At 40.4% G+C, this 20,523-nt stretch overlaps 1 protein-coding gene across 1 annotated transcript; it reads left to right on the top strand.

Annotated features, from left to right (window-relative positions):
• Positions 1–9,770: 9,770 nt before the first annotated feature.
• Positions 9,771–14,554, top strand: LOC102267029 (THO complex subunit 2-like). The gene is made up of 2 exons (XM_070361531.1): positions 9,771–14,056; positions 14,138–14,554. Exons 1-2 carry the CDS (start codon positions 9,782–9,784, stop codon positions 14,552–14,554), a joined length of 4,692 nt encoding a protein of 1,563 aa, XP_070217632.1. The 5' UTR covers positions 9,771–9,781.
• The last annotated feature ends 5,969 nt before the right edge of the window (positions 14,555–20,523 follow it).

Below are 20,523 nucleotides of genomic sequence, written 5' to 3'. Positions count from 1 at the left end.
AAAATAATGCTTTCACTGTATATCACTGCCCTGTTTAAGTGCCTACTGAGGTTCCTTGTTACTTATTAGATTTGGTCTATTTCTCTTTTTAAAATTTTAGCCCTCCTAAAACATCTTTCTGGTACTTTCTCCTACCACTTCTGTGTTTCTTTAACCTGGATGATAATTAAAATCCCCTGGGAAACATTTTGAAAGAGCACTTTTCCTGACCTGACCTCTAGAGCTTATGGTTTAAGTGACCTGGGGTGTGGACTGGAGGATAAGTGTTTCTCTTTAACTTAGGTATTTCTAACTTGAAGCCAGGCTTAAAAGCCACTTATGCAAACTAGTGGTTCCAGACCAGGAGCATCTGCATCACCTGGGAACTTGCTAGAAATGTAAATTTTTGGACCCCACCCCAGATCTTGTGAATCAGAAATCCTTGGGACGAAACCAGAAACCTGTATTTCAATAAGATTCTGACATATATCAAAGCCGTGCTGTCTAATGTGGTAGCTACCTGTGGCTATTGAGCACTTGAAATGTGGCTAGTCCAAATTGAGATGGACTATAATATCAAGCACACAATAAAATTTGAAGACCCAGTACAAAAAGAGAATATGAAAGTCATATAAATGATATTTTAAATTAATAAAATGTTGAAATTATTTTGGGCAGGTTAAAGAAAATGTAACAATGAATTTTACCTATTTCTTTTTTTTAATGTGCCTGCTAGAAATTACATATATGGCCTGCACTGGGCTTCCCCGGTGGCACAGTGGTAAAGAATCTGCCTGCCAAATGCAGGAAACACAGGTTAGATCCCTGGGTGAGGAAGATCTCCTGGAGAAGGAAATGGCAACCAACTCCAGTATTCTTGCCTGTGAAATCCCATGGACAGAGGAGCCTGGAGGATACAGTCCATGGGGTCACAAAGAATTAGACACGACTGAGTGCATGATTGCATACACACATAAACACACACACATTTCTCTTGGACAACACTGACTTAAAATTTGAGAACCACTAATCTATGCCATCATTATTTTCCTACACAGAATTTTTTTAAAGTGGTTTAACCAAAACACAGACTGGATTTTTGATTCCACACCTCTGCCCCTTTCATGCATCATTTCCATCATTGGACAGTCCTTCCTACCCCTCCATGCTTGAACCATTCTGGCTGATTCTTCCAGGCTGAGCTTTTCATGTCTTTTTACTTCAAAAGTGTCTCCTGGCCACTGTATCTCCTGGCCTATGATAACTCTCTTTCTCTATTTTTGTAGTTCCTAATTCCAGGAAGTAAGGGAGATTGATACTGGAGAACTCATAGAAAGGGGGCAGCTGTCTCAATCTTCAAGGATGGTAGAATCACTAAAAGGTGGAAGTGGAGGGTACCAGGCTGTCATACTGAGGTGGTGAGGTCTGGAGTTCCTAAATGGCAGAGCCCAGTCCCCTTTATTTGTATCCTCCATATTTCAGATTGGGCTTCCCAGGTGGATCAGTGGGTAAAGAATCCACCTGTAATACAGGAGATGAGGGAGATGCAGGTTCGATCTCTGGGTTGGGAAGATTCCCTGGAGGAGGAAATGGCAACCCACTCCAGTATTCTTGTCTGGGTAATCCCATGGACAGAGGAACCTGGCAAGCTACAGTCCATAGGGTCGCAGAGTCAGACACAGACTAAAGTGACAGAGCACACACACACTCATGCACATAAGCACAGGTCAATTTGTGTTCCATAAGGCAGGAGCCCGGTAGACATATGTGGCTGATGAAGGTGATGGACTTTAGGAGCCAAAGTGAGGGAAGGACAGCTGCTGGAAAACTGGATAAAAGCCTCTAAGAAGAGGCTTCTTTTTGAAAGAAAAAACAAATCTCTTCGTGTTCCCATTTAATGAATGGTGATAAAATTCATGGGTTAATTGGTTTCAGTAACTTGTAGAAATCAAGCCATGTATTTGGGGCTTTTATGATTATAGGAATGGGGGTGCCAGCAGAGAGAACATTTAAATAATACTTTAAGGGCTTTTTCTTATGTTTCCTATGTTCTATTTAATATCAGGTACAATTTTGCTTGAAGGGTGTAAGAGAGACTAGATGACCTCAAAATATGACTTTCTGCTCAGAACTCTACTCCCTACACCATGTAAGGCAGACCCATTTCCCTTCTCTAGTCTATTTAGAATTCCACAACACTCTCCTCTTGCAGCTTTTTTCTACTGATACTTCTTCAGCACTCTCTTTCTTGTCATTTCCCACCATTGTGTAGCATTAAGACAGAAAAAACAGAATGATGATGTTAGGGATGTGAAAGGGGAGATCCTAAAGCAGAAAAATAAAAAAGATAACCATGTTTCTTCCTATATGGAACTTGTTTGCTAACCCTTAGTCCACTCTAGTACATGAATTCATTTTATTCTTTCTATAATCATGCAATTTTAGAAAGCTAATGTTTAATATTTCTCAGAAAGAACCATTTAAACCACCAGATGCTTTAACAGTTGCTGCAAGTTCTTCACAAAGTTCTTGCATGAAAATGTGAATTTGATCTTTGAAAGGCTCCTCAGGGAAATAAGTAGTAATGCTTGAATTGATTAGAACTTTCTGCCTCCAGAATCCTTTAATTCTCATTAACAAGGAAAAAAAATATCTACTAGCAAATACTTTCTAAAACTCAAATAGTGATGTTTTATATTCAATCAAGATATATGAGTCTCAAGACAATGAAGCACCTAGGTATGATATTATCAAGTTATAAATTACTCATTTCTCATCACCACCTGAAAAAAATGTGTGTGTGTTTTTTTTTTTTGGTTCAATGCACGATGCTGGATGCTTGGGGCTGGTGCACTGGGATGACCCAGAGGGATGGTATGGGGAGGGAGGAGGGAGGAGGGTTCAGGTTGGGGAACACATGAGAAATAAAGGAATAAAAAATTAAAAAAAAAAAAAAAGAACCTACATGCAAATGAACCTGTAAAATACCACCAGCCAAGCATGAGACTGGGATAAAGCATTTCATCAAAATGTCTACAGATCATTTCTCCAAAGTGTAGATGAATATCTTGCAAGTTATCACATAGTGCACATTTTCAGAGTCACTTTGGGGAGAAATGTGATGTCAAATTTTTTTATGAAAAGAGGTAATGTGATCAATAAAATAAAAGGGCAGATTTGAAATGCAGAAATCAATTTTAAGTGAGGAATGAATGACAAAAATAGGTTATTTACTTTCCAAAACCTGTGTGCTGTCTTGGTCTATTTTATTTTATCTTTTTTTTACCCAACTGTCATTTTGGTTTCCATTCCCCAGGAACCCTCTATGCTATTGCCAAAGCTGTGTTGCTGACATAGGTTTTCAAGATCAGGAATGGTTCTAACAATTCTCTTTTCTTTCCCAAAGATGACTGACACCGTTTCTCCCTGCCACCCCTCCCCCCAAACAATTTCCTATAAATAGAATTTAACTCCTTTAGAAAGTAGCAAAGGTAAGAAGTTAGAGGGGATACCTGTATATCTTCAGAATATTCACCAGAAATTAATAATAAGCACTGTACTCATAAATCTACTTCCTTATGCAGAGCAACCTTTGGGGTTGCAAATTGGCTCTGGAGCCCCCAGGTTTGGTTTGGGTAGCTGCCACTTCAGAGACTCCATGTCTTAACCAGCTTTCCTTATGCAAATCCAAAGACTCACTAAATGTGGAAAATCTTATATCTAAACACTCTGCCCTCAAATAATGGCCCTCACCTTCCTAACAGTAGCTGCTCTTAGTTTCTCTAGTGGCTGCCCAGTTAATGTGTTGACTTTGAGTCTATTTCTCAAATTTCTCCTGCCCTGATTTGAATGGCAAGGAATGACCTTCCTCAGGCTGTGGGTAGGTTCATTCATTCAATGGGAGGCAAGAGTGGGGTCAGAGGAAGGAAGATGGCAGTGGTGTTTTCCCTCTTTTTTTTTTTTTTTTTCTTTTGATTTTCATGCCATTTATGGCAGCATCAAGTGGTGCTGGAGGTAAAGAATCTGCTTGTCAATGCACGAAACATAAGACACGTGGGTTTGATTCCTGGATCCAGAAGAACCCCTGGAGGAGGGCATGGTAACCCACTCCAGTATTCTTTGCTGGAGAATCCCATGGACAGAGGAACCAATAGTCCATAGGGTCACAAACAGTCAGACATGACTGAAGAGCACACATGCATGCATGGCAGCATCTCTTCCTTAGTTCTGATTTCTGCCAGGCAGCTCCTCTTCCTGCGCTCCCAGCTCCTTCTGGTTAATGCCTGCCATGTCTGCATCGCACAAAACATCCTGGCTGTGGGCTCTTATTATATCACTTCTGCTTCCCTCCAGGCCTAGGAATGATAGCTTCTTTCTGCTTTTGCCAAATTCTGGGTGGCCTCACCAGCCCCTCATAGGGTCTCTGTTTTTTCACCAGCTGTTTCAGGAGATAGTCCAGCTCCTTCTAGGTCTCCTTACTGGCCTGAGGTACCCATTGCCCTGCTACTATGAGTTTTGACTGCTGAGAGTTCAAAACCAGCCTCCTTCTCTGAGACGTGTCTGATAGAGTTGACAGAGCAGCCACAGCCAGTGCTGATGGTTATGAAATGCTGACCCTCTTTTGTCAAGGAAGGGACAATTCTTCGGTGGGGTTTATGACCCAGAGACCTCTCCCTGTGGCTCAGGCTAAGGCTGTGCATGACTTGAGTCCCATCTTTGCTTGGTTCTAATTTCTTCTCTATCCTGATTTGCTCTCTCCTTCACTTTTCTTAAAGAGCACACCTTCAGAAAAATCACATGTGCTCAAATCCTTGTAATCCTCAAATCCAAGCCGTCATTTCTTGGTGACCCAAACTGAGGAAGCAGTGTAATTAAACCCCTCCGTTTGGAAGTCTTAGAGTAGTTTGTGTTTTCCTGACTGTGTCCTGAATGATACAGAAAGCTTAAAGTAACTCTCAGCATCTCACTTGCAAAAAAAAAAAAAAAAGAAAAAAGCACAACGATAACATCTATTTGGGTATTATAATACAAAAGCAATCTCATGCCCACTACTTATTTGATTGTCCTCACCCCTCTCTGAGGTAGAGTTCCCCCTCATGGTCTCCCTCTAATCCCAGTGGTTTTCTTTTAGTTTCTTTAATACAGTATATTTCTTCCTACCTCTGATTAGTTTCCAAATCCTGTTACTTTTTCTGTAATGGGGTAAGGGATATTATGTGTATTGTCTACGTGACATCTCATCCAGGAGATAGAACTGGGTCATCAAGATTTTCTGAGACCCAGGATAGTGAGTTTTCTGTTGCCCCACATCCTTCAAATTAGGAAGCAACCAAGCAGAAAATACTTTTTAAAGAGGAAATTAACACAATAAAGTAAAAAGATCTTTCAGGTTATACTGCTAACTTCCTGTTTTGCATCGAGAAGTAAGTTATCTCGCCTTGATGCTCATTTAGAGACCTTAGATCTTTCTGACAAGAAGAGCATGGGCCAAGATAAAACTCGGCCTCCCAGAGATAATTCTCACTGGCATCCTTACCTTCTCCTCCAGGCAAGGGAATGTACCAACCAGTGTAATTCTGAGGGATCCTTGAGAAGTGAGCTACTGGGTGGTGATCATCCTTCCACTGAGGACCACTTCCTTCCTCTCCACCCCAACTTCCACCATCATTCTGCCTACTCTCAACTTTAAATGGATGACTTCTCTAATGCCCTTGCCCTTTTATGGTTCTTTGATCTCTGTAACTCCATTGGCTTTCACATTCACTTGCTCTTATCATGACTTGGAAGTCTCCTCCTTTGAAACATGAAGCTTCAATAACTTGCCATCAAAGAACAATCTCATATTTTTCCAGTGCTTACTCTGTCACCCTAGCATACTCATTAGTCTCATCAATTAAATTTACTTGATTTACTTTTTCCAATTTCTCAACTGTCACCTTCACTTTGTTTCTGACTTTGCTTAGATTCTATAATCTCTGGTGTTTGGCTACAAAGAGCACAGTAATCTATTGAACTGTTCTCTTGCCAGTATCCTCAGCTTCCATACTCCCTTTCCATCTTCACCACTATGGCAGTATTCCAGCCTAGACATCTACAATTTTCTCTTCTCTGCTCCTATAACCAGATGAATGAGTGCTAGTGAGGAAGCCAAAATTCCCCTTGGCACTATTTCTATGAATAGATAGAAATCTATTTCAGTTGGATTATTGAAATCATTAAGTATGAAATTACTAAAACTTACATATTCTCACACATCATTCCAGTCTGATGATGAGATGATGTCCCTTCCCGTTCAAAGACAAATGAGCCCAGGCATGATATTCCCTCCCATGAGTTTACTGAGAAGACGTATAATGCTTTATCCCTATTTCATCAATATTAGAACCTGAGGCATGATAGGTAGTCAATAAGTATTCTATTTAATGACTCACTCTCTTTCCTGTATTTTTCTGTAGCTTGTATCATATTTATGTCTATCTACCTTACTAAACTGTGAGTTCCTTGAGGACAGGAATTGTTTCTTAGTCATTTTTTATGCCTTATACCAGGCAATGTCTGAAACATAGTAGGGTGTGAGTGAACAAGGGGAAAGGAAATGAATACCTTAGTGACATAGTCATTTTTGTGCAATTAAACTAGGTTGATAAATGGATGTCTAAATGAGGAAATTAGTTACATGACAAGTCTAAGTGTACAGCTATGATAACTCAATGAATTCTAACTTGCTTTATTACCAAATGAATTTAGATAATTATTTCCATCTCAAACTCAAGTCAGTTTATTTTTTAAAAACTAATTAGATGATTTTTAGCCTGAGAATGGATGATCTGAGAGTCCTACATTTTCTATTGCCCGGGTTCCCTTTAACACAACTTGACTGATCTGAAGACAACTGTGCACAGACCTAAGTTCTCGTTTTGAAATCTACTCTTTCTTCTTCTCTTCGGTTATTTAGTTTAGCTGCTTATATAGTTTCTTTGGGATGCCCTGCTTGGTGGTTTTTTCTTTTGTATTATCATAATAGAAATCATCAAAGAATTAAAACTAGTACTTCCTAATCCACTATTTCAAGTCTATTTATTGCTGGCCATTGCCTAATCATGGCAAACATATGCACCAATATGATATAGAGAATAAAATTAAGATTATGTAACACTTACAGTTGCTTACAGAATACACAACTAAAGTTGTGTACAGACTTTTCAGGCCCTTTCTAGATTTAAATAAACCACAATCAAACCTCCCGATAGTGCATTTGCTTATCTGAGGTATCCATACTGACCACTCAGTAAACGTTCAGGAATCTGACTTTTTATTTTTAATTGCCAAAGAATCTCACCATGAACTCTTACTTTACCACAAGCCTTCAGGAAAGTCAGATGAGAACAAGCTCTCCTTTCCTCTTATAAAATCCAGATTTCTGGTGACTTAAAAAACCATGCTTTATCACAAGGGCACTTGATAATTCCCCAACACAATCCATCCTTGATTATCCAGGGGTGTAAGTCATGTACTTCTGAGTTTTCTGTAGTTTATAATTCTAGGTTGACTCTAGATTATCTTTCCTTATATCGTTTGTGTGTGGTTAACAAGCTTTACAAGCTTTAACAACATTAACCTATCTAATATGTTGCCCCCAAATCACATAGGACTCTCAAAACCAAAAGTAAAGTGTTTGGTGCATGGCCCAGATTCCCCTTCCAGGCAGAAGCTCTCATTTTCCTAACCTCCAGGGCTGTGGCCTGCGGAGCTCTCACAGCAGTCTCTCCCCAAGAATTGCCCTTGAGTGAAAAGACCTGCTTTGCCCAATATTCTAAGCAACACACATCCAATGACTCTTAAATGTAGGAAGTTACAAAACTAACCTCTGATCCCCTTATACACTATTGGGGTGAGTCATTCCAGTTTCAGAGCTCCCCATGTGATCAGCTGAGACTTCCTTTGCAACTGTTATCAGTTTAATTTCTCCCTCAACCCAACCCTGTTTCCTTCACTTCCTTGTGGGTGTTAGTTATAGGAGGTTCTCCAAAATATCACCTGGATGCAATGGGATTCAACCTACGGTTGTTAATGTCAGGAGTGATCCTAGAAAGGAGACTCTGAAGATTTTGGAGTTGGGTCACCTACCAGTTAGCTGGTAGATTATGGGTACCCTGGCCTGCTGTAGTGGTGAAATTGGTAAACTTTCAAGGTGGTAAACTGGGAGGGGAATAGGGATTGTCCCAGGTATTATAAATTCCAGGGAGGAACAGTAATATTAAGAAAAGGGGAATCAAATGATTCATTCTAGTAATGCCTTTGTTGTGCTGTGTTTGCTCAGTTGCGTAGTCATGTCCAACTCTGCAACTCCATGGACTGTAGCCTGCCAGGCACCTCTGTCCATGGGATTTTTTTTCTAGCAAGAATACTGGAGTAGGTTGCCATGCCCTGCTTCAGGGGATCTTCCCATTCAGGGACTGATCTACATCTCTGTGTCTCCCGCATTGGCAGGCAGATTTTTTTTTTTTTTTTTTACCACTGTATCACCCGGGAGGCCCTCAGTGCCTTTAAAAGGTAGCAGAATATGCCACTCCAAAATACAACTGCAAAAGTTTAGAGCATGCAACCCTAAAATATGCCACTTTGGTATATTGATTATTTTGAGCTGTAGGTACTTGAAAAACAGCAAATGCAGGAAGAGGCTTTCTCTGAACTCCCATTTTTGCATAAAGACAGATCCTCCAAAAGAAACTTGACTGTCATAGATCCCCTCCCTGGGAACTGCATTAGTCAGGGGAGATTGACTTATCACAGGAGAGAAGAATAGAAGGTGACAACCCTGTCACAAACATTGTCACAGAATATCATACCTACCATCTATTCTTCTAAAGGCCCACTCATCATCCTAAAAATTATTTACTCTTCCCTAAGAATCCCATAATCCCCTCCCCTTTCTATTAAGATGGTTGTTGATGTTTAGTCGCTTAGTCATATCTGATTCTTTGCGACCTCATGGACTATAGCCTCCCAACCTCCTTCATTCTTGGGATTTCCCAGGCAAGAATAATGGGTATCCATTTCCTCCTCCAGGGATCCTCCCAGCCCACAGGCTGAATCTGCATCTCCTGCATTGGCAGACAGGTTCTTTACTGCTAAGCCACCAGGGAAACCAGTAAAGATGGTATTTAAGTCTAAATTTTAAGCTACCTTGGAAAATTACTCATTTTTCCCTGAATATCTGCCATGTACACCATGAAGTATGCATGTTAAACTTTTGATTTTCTTTTGTTAATCTGTCTTATTACAGAAGTCTCAGCAAAAATTCAAAAGGGTAAAGGGAAAATGAATATATTCTTCACACTCTTTAGAGAATAATAAGGCTGACGGTGATTAATAATTAATTTAGGGCAAAATATGAAAGTTAGATGGTTTCCTGGGTGGCTATATATATATTTGCCTCCTGCTGTGAAAGGGCAGAAAAACTTCCAGAGTTAATTCTAAAGGTAGTGGATCTCTGGACAAAGTTGCATTCTCCACCTCTGCCAGGCAACTCTACTTACTAACGTCAGAGTTTGTTGATTAGGCAGGAATGAGAGACCCCGAGATTTGTGATGGTGATATTTGAGTTGACACATTAAAAAACGTGGCCCAGATTTTTCTGGACAATCTGGTTCTGCATTAATGGCTCAATTCTCCCCATTGAAAATTTTTCATTCCTCCTTTGCTTGTGCAGTCTCGGGAGCGGGGACAGGCGGCCACCATGCTCGGGACCAGCGCCTTCCCTACAACTTCCGGTTCCGCCTCTGCTACTGGTAAGGGGAAGATGGCGGCCGTAACTGTGGTGGTTCCTGTAGAGTGGATAAAGAACTGGGAGAAATCAGGGAGAGGCGAATTTTTACATTTATGCCGGATCCTCAGTGAAAATAAAAGCCTCGATAGTTCAACTTATAGAGATTTCCAGCAAGCTCTTTATGAATTATCATACCATGTCATTAAAGGAAATCTAAAGCATGAACAGGCATCTAATGTTCTTAGTGACATTAGTGAATTTCGTGAGGATATGCCCTCCATTCTTGCTGATGTATTCTGCATATTAGATATCGAGACAAATTGTTTAGAAGAAAAAAGCAAGGGAGACTATTTTACACAATTGGTATTAGCATGTTTGTATTTAGTTTCAGACACAGTTCTAAAGGAACGCTTGGATCCAGAAACATTGGAATCGTTAGGGCTTATCAAACAATCACAGCAATTCAATCAAAAGTCAGTTAAAATCAAGACAAAACTCTTTTATAAGCAGCAAAAATTTAATTTGTTAAGAGAAGAAAATGAAGGTTATGCCAAGCTGATTGCTGAATTGGGGCAAGATTTATCTGGAAATATTACTAGTGATTTAATCTTAGAAAATATCAAATCTTTAATAGGATGCTTTAATCTGGATCCCAATAGAGTTCTGGATGTCATTTTAGAAGTGTTTGAATGCAGGCCGGAACAAGATGACTTCTTTATATCTTTATTAGAATCTTACATGAGTATGTGTGAGCCGCAAACACTGTGTCATATTCTTGGGTTCAAATTCAAGTTTTATCAGGAACCAAATGGAGAGACTCCTTCATCTTTATACAGAGTTGCAGCAGTACTTCTACAATTTAACCTTATTGATTTAGATGATCTTTATGTACATCTTCTTCCAGCTGATAATTGCATTATGGATGAACACAAGCGAGAAATTGTAGAAGCTAAGCAGATCGTTAAAAAACTTACAATGGTTGTATTGTCTTCTGATAAAATTGACGAGCGAGAGAAAGAAAAGGAAAAAGAAGAGGAGAAAGTGGAGAAGCCACCTGACAACCAAAAACTTGGTTTGTTGGAAGCCTTGTTAAAGATTGGTGATTGGCAGCATGCGCAGAGCATTATGGATCAGACGCCTCCATACTATGCAGCTTCGCATAAACTAATAGCCCTTGCTATTTGCAAGCTGATTCATATAACTATTGAGCCTCTCTACCGAAAAGTTGGCATTCCTAAAGGTGCTAAAGGCTCACCTGTTAGTGCTTTGCAAAATAAGAGAGCGCCAAAACAAGCAGAGAGCTTTGAAGATTTGAGGAGAGACGTCTTCAATATGTTCTGTTACCTTGGTCCCCACCTTTCTCACGATCCCATTTTATTTGCTAAAGTGGTGCGGATAGGCAAGTCATTTATGAAGGAGTTTCAGTCTGATGGACGCAAACAAGAAGATAAAGAGAAAACGGAAGTTATCCTTAGCTGTTTGCTTAGCATTACTGACCAGGTATTACTTCCATCTCTTTCTTTGATGGACTGCAATGCTTGTATGTCTGAGGAACTATGGGGGATGTTTAAAACATTTCCATATCAGCATAGATATCGTCTGTATGGCCAGTGGAAGAATGAAACTTACAACAGTCATCCACTTTTAGTAAAAGTTAAAGCTCAAACAATAGACAGAGCCAAATATATCATGAAGCGTCTAACCAAGGAAAATGTGAAGCCTTCTGGAAGACAAATTGGGAAGCTGAGCCACAGCAATCCAACCATTTTGTTTGATTATATCTTGTCACAAATACAGAAGTATGATAACTTGATAGCACCTGTAGTAGATTCATTGAAATACCTCACTTCGTTGAATTATGACATCTTGGCCTATTGTATCATTGAAGCTTTAGCTAATCCAGAAAAGGAGAAAATGAAACATGACGACACAACCATCTCAAGTTGGCTTCAGAGTCTGGCTAGTTTCTGTGGTGCAGTTTTTCGTAAATATCCAATTGATCTTGCTGGTCTTCTTCAGTATGTGGCTAATCAGCTAAAGGCAGGCAAAAGTTTTGACCTGCTTATACTGAAAGAAGTGGTACAAAAAATGGCAGGAATAGAAATTACAGAAGAAATGACAATGGAGCAACTAGAAGCCATGACTGGTGGAGAACAACTAAAAGCTGAAGGTGGTTATTTTGGCCAGATAAGAAACACTAAAAAATCCTCCCAGAGATTAAAGGATGCACTATTAGACCATGCTCTTGCTCTTCCTCTCTGCTTGCTTATGGCTCAGCAGAGGAATGGGATAATCTTTCAGGAAAGTGGAGAGAAACATTTGAAACTTGTGGGAAAACTCTATGATCAGTGTCATGATACCCTGGTACAGTTTGGTGGGTTTTTAGCATCTAATCTAAGCACAGAAGATTATATAAAGCAAGTGCCTTCAATTGATGTGCTGTGTAATGAATTTCACACACCTCACGATGCAGCATTTTTCCTGTCTAGGCCAAAGTATGCACACCGTATTTTGTCAAAGTATGACGAACTTAAAAAATCAGAGAAGGGAAGTAAACAGCAGCATAAAGTTCATAAGTACATCACATCATGTGAAATGGTAATGGCTCCTGTTCATGCAGCAGTGGTTTCCTTACACGTTTCCAAAGTCTGGGATGACATCAGTCCTCAATTCTATGCCACATTCTGGTCATTGACAATGTATGACCTTGCAGCTCCACATACCAGCTATGAACGGGAAGTCAATAAACTTAAAATCCAGATGAAAGCAATTGATGATAACCAGGAAATGCCTCCAAATAAAAAGAAAAAAGAGAAGGAGCGATGTACTGCCCTTCAGGACAAGCTTCTCGAAGAAGAAAAGAAACAGATGGAACATGTACAGCGAGTTCTGCAGAGACTGAAACTGGAAAAGGACAACTGGCTTTTAGCAAAATCTACCAAAAATGAGACCATCACAAAATTTCTACAGCTGTGTATATTTCCTCGATGTATTTTTTCAGCAATTGATGCTGTTTACTGTGCTCGTTTTGTTGAATTGGTACACCAACAGAAAACTCCAAATTTTTCCACACTTCTTTGCTATGATCGAGTTTTCTCTGATATAATTTACACAGTCTCAAGCTGTACTGAAAATGAAGCTAGTCGATATGGGAGATTCCTTTGCTGCATGTTAGAGACTGTGACCAAGTGGCACAGTGATAGAGCCACGTATGAAAAGGAATGTGGAAATTATCCAGGATTCCTTACTATATTACGAGCAACTGGATTTGATGGTGGAAATAAAGCTGATCAATTAGACTATGAAAATTTTCGACACGTTGTACATAAATGGCACTACAAACTGACCAAGGCATCGGTACATTGCCTTGAAACAGGCGAATATACGCACATCAGGAATATCTTGATTGTGCTAACAAAAATACTTCCTTGGTACCCAAAAGTTTTGAATCTGGGTCAAGCTTTGGAAAGAAGAGTGCATAAAATCTGCCAAGAGGAAAAAGAGAAGAGGCCAGATCTATATGCATTGGCTATGGGCTACTCTGGGCAGTTGAAAAGTAGAAAGCCATACATGATACCTGAAAATGAGTTTCATCACAAAGACCCCCCTCCAAGGAATGCAGTTGCCAGTGTACAAAATGGGCCTGGTGCTGGGCCTTCTTCATCGTCGATCGGAAGTGTATCTAAGTTGGACGAAAGCAGTGCCGAGGACACTGATAAATCAAGGGAGAGATCTCAGTGTGGTGTGAAAGCTGTTAATAAAGCTTCTAGTGCCACACCAAAAGGGAATTCAAATAATGGAAATAGTGGTTCTAACAGCAGCAAAACTGTTAAAGAAAATGACAAAGAAAAAGGAAAAGAGAAAGAAAAAGAGAAAAAAGAAAAGACTCCAACTACTACTCCAGAGGCCCGAGTACTTGGTAAAGATGGTAAAGAAAAACCAAAGGAAGAACGGCCAAATAAAGATGAAAAAGCAAGAGAGATGAAGGAAAGAACACCTAAATCTGACAAAGAGAAAGAAAAATTCAAGAAGGAAGAAAAAGCTAAAGATGAGAAATTCAAGACCACTGTCCCAAATGTAGAATCAAAGTCAACTCAAGAAAAGGAAAGAGAGAAGGAGCTGTCCAGAGAACGAGATACAGCAAAGGAAATGAAATCAAAGGAAAATGTTAAAGGAGGAGAGAAAACACCAGTTTCTGGGTTCTTGAAGTCACCTGTTCCCCGATCAGATATTGCAGAGCCTGAAAGGGAACAGAAACGTCGCAAAATTGATATCCATCCTTCTCCATCACATTCCTCAACAGTAAAGGTTACAGCCGTACTTCCCAAAGTTCCTCTGGGTTCTGAGAACTATGCCAGTTCACCTGCCATCTCCATTCATTTTCTACAGGACAGTCTCATCGAACTCAAAGAGTCTTCAGCAAAGCTCTACATTAATCATACTCCTCCACCACTGTCCAAGAGAGAAATGGACAAGAAAGATTTGGACAAGTCAAGGGAAAGATCCAGAGAAAGAGAAAAAAAGGATGAAAAGGACAAGAAAGAGCGGAAAAGGGATCACTTAAACAGTGACCGAGAAGTGCCACTGGACTTAACCAAGAGGCGGAAAGAGGAAAATGGAACAATGGGGGTTTCAAAACACAAAAGTGAAAGTTCATGTGAGTCTCCTTATCCAAATGAGAAAGACAAGGAAAAAAATAAGTCAAAATCTTCAGGCAAAGAAAAAGGCGGTGACTCATTTAAATCTGGAAAGATGGATAAAATCTCCTCTGGTGGCAAAAAGGGTGTGGACAGATCCCTAAGCTGAAGGTCTCCAAGAGGAGGATGCCAAAGCTCCATGCATCACTCTCAGAACGATATCTCCCATAATTGAGAGCTTCTGGTACTGTCCATTTAATGGGAGTCTGCTTTAAATCAGAAGATGAATGCACACCACCATCCTCTTGATGAGACATTCCAGTCACTGGTTTTCAGAACATTAGTTTCACCTCCAGACAGTTTCTTGCAGCAAGGTCCTGGTGTATACAATTTTTACCTGAGATTTGCCATCCAGAAGCAGCATCTAATAAAAATTTCACTAACTGTTTTAGGTCATCCTTCTTTCTCAGAAAGGTGAGGAAATCACATCCTGGAACAAGTCCCTTAATTTTGTAGATAGACTGTATTTGTGTGCTAACTTTTATGAGTTTTACGATATTGGTATGATTATATTGCTTGAGGATTTTGGCTTCTTGTAAAAATTTTAATTTTAGTTCCTAGGAAAGATCATCTTCACATGTTCTAACAGTGATATCAATTTTATCTTTTAATATGCCCCTAAATGTGTCATCAAAATTTCCCTTGCCCAGTAATTATGACAGCTTCATGATTGAGACAGAGAAGGCAGTGGCAACCCGCTCCAGTACTCTTGCCTGGAAAACCCCATGGATGGAGGACCCTGGTGGGCTGCAGTCCATGCGGTCATCTCCATTCATGACTAAGAGTTGGACATGACTGAGCGATTTCACTTTCACTTTGCTTGAGAAACAATTCGAAAGTCATTGTTTTGCAAAGAAATAATGCAGCTTCCTCCCTTCCAATCTATCTACACCTTTTCTCTTGGCCACCAGACAACAAAAACTACAGTCAAGAGACAAGATGATCTGGTCTGGGAAGTGCTGAGCTTGTTAAGGGAGGAAAGAGAGTATCGTAGGACTTAGGAAACATACTATCAGGAACTGGTGGGTATAGTATTGACTTGGATGTGACACAGGACATCATATGCTGGCAAGGACCCTGGGAATCAGTGCCAGGAGGCTTTTAGGCTTTTAGAAACCTGGAAAAAGGGATGACCCTTACTAATTAAGCTAGAAATTCCAAACTGCCATGCAAGCAGTAGAAAGATCAAAAGGCTTAGAGAAGTGAGTGCAGAGGAATGGATATGTTATATAAGGTCCAAATGTTTACCAGCTGACTAAGGTCTGTGGGAGGGGCCAGAGAACACACTATTTACCAATATGATAAGAAATGCAACAGTGAGAGGAACCCCAGCATCACTGAGTAACTTAGTGTCCTTCAGGAAAAGATCAGTGGTAGGTTTCCTCAGAGCAATAGGGTTGATAGGACCAGAAGATAAAAAAACAGGTGGTGGCATTTAAGAGTTAGAAACAATGTGGGGGAAAAAAAAAAGAAACAATGTGGGTATAATCATCATGATGGAGTGGCACCAGGGGGCTTGATTAAAAAACTGTGGAGATGGTTAATGAAACGTTTGTAACTAGTGCTGTGCTGTGCTTAGTCATTCAGTCATGTGAGACGTTTTGCAACCCCATGGACTGTAGCCTGCCAGGCTCCTCTGTCCATGGGGATTCTCTAGGCAAGAATACTGGAGTGGGTTGTCATGCCCTCCTCCATGGGGTCATCCTGACCCAGGGATCGAACCCAGGTTTCCTGAGGAGGCAGGCAGAATCTTTACCATCTAAGCCAACAGGGATGGGCCAACAGAAACTATTCAATGTATACAATCTAAAGAAATCAAAGTTAAATGATCAGGAGCTTGAGGACCCTGTCCTAACATAAGTTCCTATTTATCTGCCATTTTCAAACTCAGCCAGTTTTCTGACCCAGAAGTCATTGGTGAAAGTAGAGGCTGGGTCCCCATAAGGAAGTGCCCTGAATTGCTACTGCAAGTAGACATGGTGATGATTCTTCTGGTTCTTTCTCAAAAGGACATGATGCTTTAAGTGGGTAAACTTATACTATGAGAAAGAGAAAATCCAGACATTGTAATGATTTTTGAACATGAGGTTTGAGTTAACAATACCGAGGGACCTCAAGTACCATTACAGCTCCTATGTTAGAGTAGGGGCATAGAGGAGCCAAGTAATAAGTGGATTCCTATCACAGGTCTGGCTTACAGTAGGTCCCTTTTTCTATACACCCACCTATGGGTGATGTCACCAGTTCCCCAATTATATAATTGGAATGGATGCACAAAGGAATTGTAAGAACCCTCATACTAGACCTGTGGAATAACAGTTATTTAATTGGGAAGGTCAAGTGAAAGCTGCTGAAATTGCCCACATCTGCCAATACTGTAAGTTAACAAAGATAACAAGCTCAGGAAGAAAGGCAGAGATCAGTGCTACTCTAAAGACATAAAGGTAGCTGCGATGGGAAACAATGTCATGTGGAATTTCTGGTAAGCTCCACTAGAAAAATCACAATGAAGTCCATCAGCATTCTGGAATAAGATCATGCTATTTGCAGGAGAGAATTACCAATCTTCTCAAAACATCTTCAGGCTTACTACTGGGTCTGATAGAATTAGGCTCTCTGACCATGGACTATCACATGACCACATGGTCCATCATTTATAAAAGGGCTGTCCATGATAAGCTGGTCTTTCTATTTTAAACAGACTTTGTGTTTTGGCTGAGCTGGGTCTTCGTTACTGCATGTGGGCTTTCTCTAGTTGCGGTGTGAGGGCTCTTCTTCATTGCAGTGCACAGCCTTCTCATTGCTGCAGCTTTTCTTGTTGTGGAACATAGGCTGTAGGTGCACGGGCTACAGTAGTTGCAGCACACAGGCTCAGCAGTTGCAGCTCATGGGCTCTAGAGCACAGGCTTGGTGGTTGTGGCACACAGTCTTAGTTGCCCCGAGGCGTGTGGGGTCTCCCCAGACCAGAGATAGAGCTCATGCCCCTGCATAGCAGGCAGATTCTTATCCACTGAGCCACCAGGGAAATCCAAGCTGGGTTTTCTTGAACTCAAAAATCATAGGAGTAAGAGTCCTGCAATATTCCATCATGAGCAGCACTCATTAGAATGTCCATCCAGGATTCTGCACATGCAGGGCTGGGCGGCACAAATAACCTGCTTTAGCAGGTGGCCCTAGCTACCCAGGTGGTGCAGTGGTAAAGAATCTGCCTGCCAATGCAGGAGATGCAAAAGATACAGTTTGAATTCCTGGGTCAGAAAGATTCCCTGGAGTAGGAAATAGCAACCCACTCCAGTATTCTTGTCTGGGAAATACCATGGACAGAGAAGCCTAGAGGGATACAGTCCACGGGGTCTCAAGGACTCTGACAGGAGTGAGCACACATACACAAACAGCACGTGGCCCAGATCCACATGCATCTACAACAGTTACATTCATGCCTCTCTCTCAGAAAACAACAGGATGGGAAAGACTAGAGATCTCTTCAAGAAAATCAGAGATACCAAGGGAACATTTCATGCAAACATGGGTACGATAAAGAACAGAAATGGTATGGACCTAACAGAAGCAGAAGATGTTAAGAAGATGTGGCAAGAATACACAGAACTCTACAAAAAAGATCTTCATGACCCAGATAATCTCAATGGTGTGATCACTTACCTAGAGCCAGACATCCTGGAATATGAAGTCAAGGGGGCCTTAGGAAACATTACTAGGAACAAAGCTAGTGGAGGTGATGGAATTCCAGTTGAGCTATTCCAAATCCTGAAAGATAATGCTGTGAAAGGGCTGCACTCAGTATGCCAGCAAATTTGGAAAACTCAGCAGTGGCCACAGGACTGGAAAAGGTCAGTTTTCATCCCAATCCCTAAGAAAGGCAATGCCAAAGAATGCTCAAACTACAGCACAATTGCACTTATCTCACACACTAGTAAAGTAATGCTCAAAATTCTCCAAGCCAGGATTCAACAAGGCATGAACTGTGAACTTCCAGATGTTCAAGCTGGATTTAGAAAAGGCAGAGGAACCAGAGATCAAATTGCCAACATCTGCTGGATCATCAAAAAAGGAAAAGAGTCCCCAAAAAACATCTATTTCTGCTTTATTGATTATGCCAAAGCCTTTGACTGTGTGGATCACAGCCAACTGTGGGAAATTCTTCAAGTGATGGGAATAAGAGACCATCTGACCTGCCTCTTGAGAAATCTGTATGCATGTCAGGAAGCAACAGTTAGAACTGGACATGAAACAACAGACTGGTTCTTTATTTTTTAAACTTTGGATATTGGGACAAACCATCTGCTAACTGTAGACATAAAATTCTTACTACTGATTTTTGAACTGTGTGGAACGTTTGCTTGAGGAACTAATCTTTCAGGGATCAAGAATGAAGATAAATACCAAAGAGTGAAGGTAGAGAGGTTAGGTGGTTGAGGTCCTATGGCATAGTTCCTAAGTACATTTGTGCTTTAGTTTTACTGGTTCTTTGTCTCAAGAGAAGATCAGCAACAATCAAAACTGTAAGAAATCCACAAATGAACAGATTTCTCACCTTCCCATGTGGGAAGGGTGAGAGTGGTTGGGAAAGCACACTAAACAAAGCTCTCTGGCTCATTACCTACAGGTACTGACTTCAATTGTCTGGCAGGGTTTGTCCTGTCCCAGATTCTGTCTGACCCCAAGGACTCCAGTAGACTTCATAACTCCCATATGGTTTTATCTTTCTCCACTTTCTAGAGCTCATATTCCTCAAACATAGAAGAATATAATGTAACTACCATCAGTGGCCTGCCATTCAAATGAGCCTAGCCTACTTACTTGGAAATATGTTTTCCTTTTCTTTCTGGACTGAAATTAATTTGAACTTGGTCAAACTATGTCAGGAAAATTTTTAAAAATAAATAAGTGTAGTCCTACTGAGAAATAACTAATTATTGCATATACAAGAGAAGTTGAGCCCTTTCTTCTTACATTGGAATCTATGTTTCATGGAAATTCTGACACTCATTTTGAGGATTAAAATAAATTGGGAATTTTGCCAGTCCCATTTGTTGCTGTCTTCTTGCGCTAGGAAAAACTGCACGTTCTGAGGAAAGTCCATGCTGTTCCTATATCCTCGTTGCTAAGGTGATTGGGGAGGATGAAAATACACTGGCAACTCACTGTTAATTTGTTTACAGAAGAATATGAATGAGTTTCACCTCCTGCAGTCAGGAGCACTTTAGCTTCTGCCTAACTCTTTGAATCCAACTGTAGGGGGCAAGGTCATTCTCAACCAAACTGCTTGCAAATTAAGTAAAAACTCCTTCAGTTGTTGTTAAGATACAATTACTCTCAGCAGCCACGTAGGCAATCTGTTAAATAGTCCCAATTAACTAACTATTTAGAGCACAAAGTGAAAAACAGAATATATGTGAAACTGAGTGGGGAAAAAGATCTCTCAATCCCCAAATTAAATGTACCTTGCTTTTCAGAGCAAGCACCTTAACCCCCAGTGTATAAAAATGGTTTGGCAAAACAGTTGACTTGCAGGGTTTTGTGTTTGTGTGTGAATATGTAGAGTAATACATTGTTATTTGTTTGAATAATCAGTTATTACTTTATATAACTGTGTCCAAAAGGACAGGGGTGGGGAATGGGACAGAGACAGTAGTGACTGTCTCGGTTTGTATAATAATAAAGTAAGGAATTAAAATAATGACCATTATTTTCCTGCTAATGGGCTCTGTTTTATTGCTTTGTATACTTCCTCTCAAAGCCTAGGCTTATCTTTGATCATGACTGCATCAGAAGCAAGACTAATCATGGATCACTGATTCTGCTTTATGCAATAGCTGGTAAAAAGAATCTTAATGTGATGTAATAAATAAGATTCATACCATGCTACAGAAGAATATTATTTATGAGAGGTAATATAGTGAAATGGTTATGAACATAAACTCCAGTGCTCAACTGCCGAGGTGTGCTACTTGCTATTTCATGGTCTAGGGGCAAACACCTTAACTCTAGGTCCTGTTGCATCCTCTGTAAAACAGGAAAAATGAAAGTAACTGAATTATAAATAAGTGAATTTCATGT

This window comes from Bos mutus, chromosome 1, assembly GCF_027580195.1.
Source record: "Bos mutus isolate GX-2022 chromosome 1, NWIPB_WYAK_1.1, whole genome shotgun sequence".
In the NCBI taxonomy this organism is placed as follows: Eukaryota; Metazoa; Chordata; class Mammalia; order Artiodactyla; family Bovidae; genus Bos; species Bos mutus.
Note: the sequence above shows the minus strand (reverse complement) of the source record. Positions and strands in the feature narration are given on the sequence as shown.

Coding starts and splice junctions, on each gene's coding strand:
- LOC102267029 (XM_070361531.1), top strand. CDS start 9,782: ATGGCGGCCGTAACTGTGGTGGTTCCTGTAGAGTGGATAAAGAACTGG. Junction 14,057..14,137: donor CACATTCCTCAACAGTAAAG/GTTACAGCCGTA, acceptor CATTTTCTACAG/GACAGTCTCATCGAACTCAA.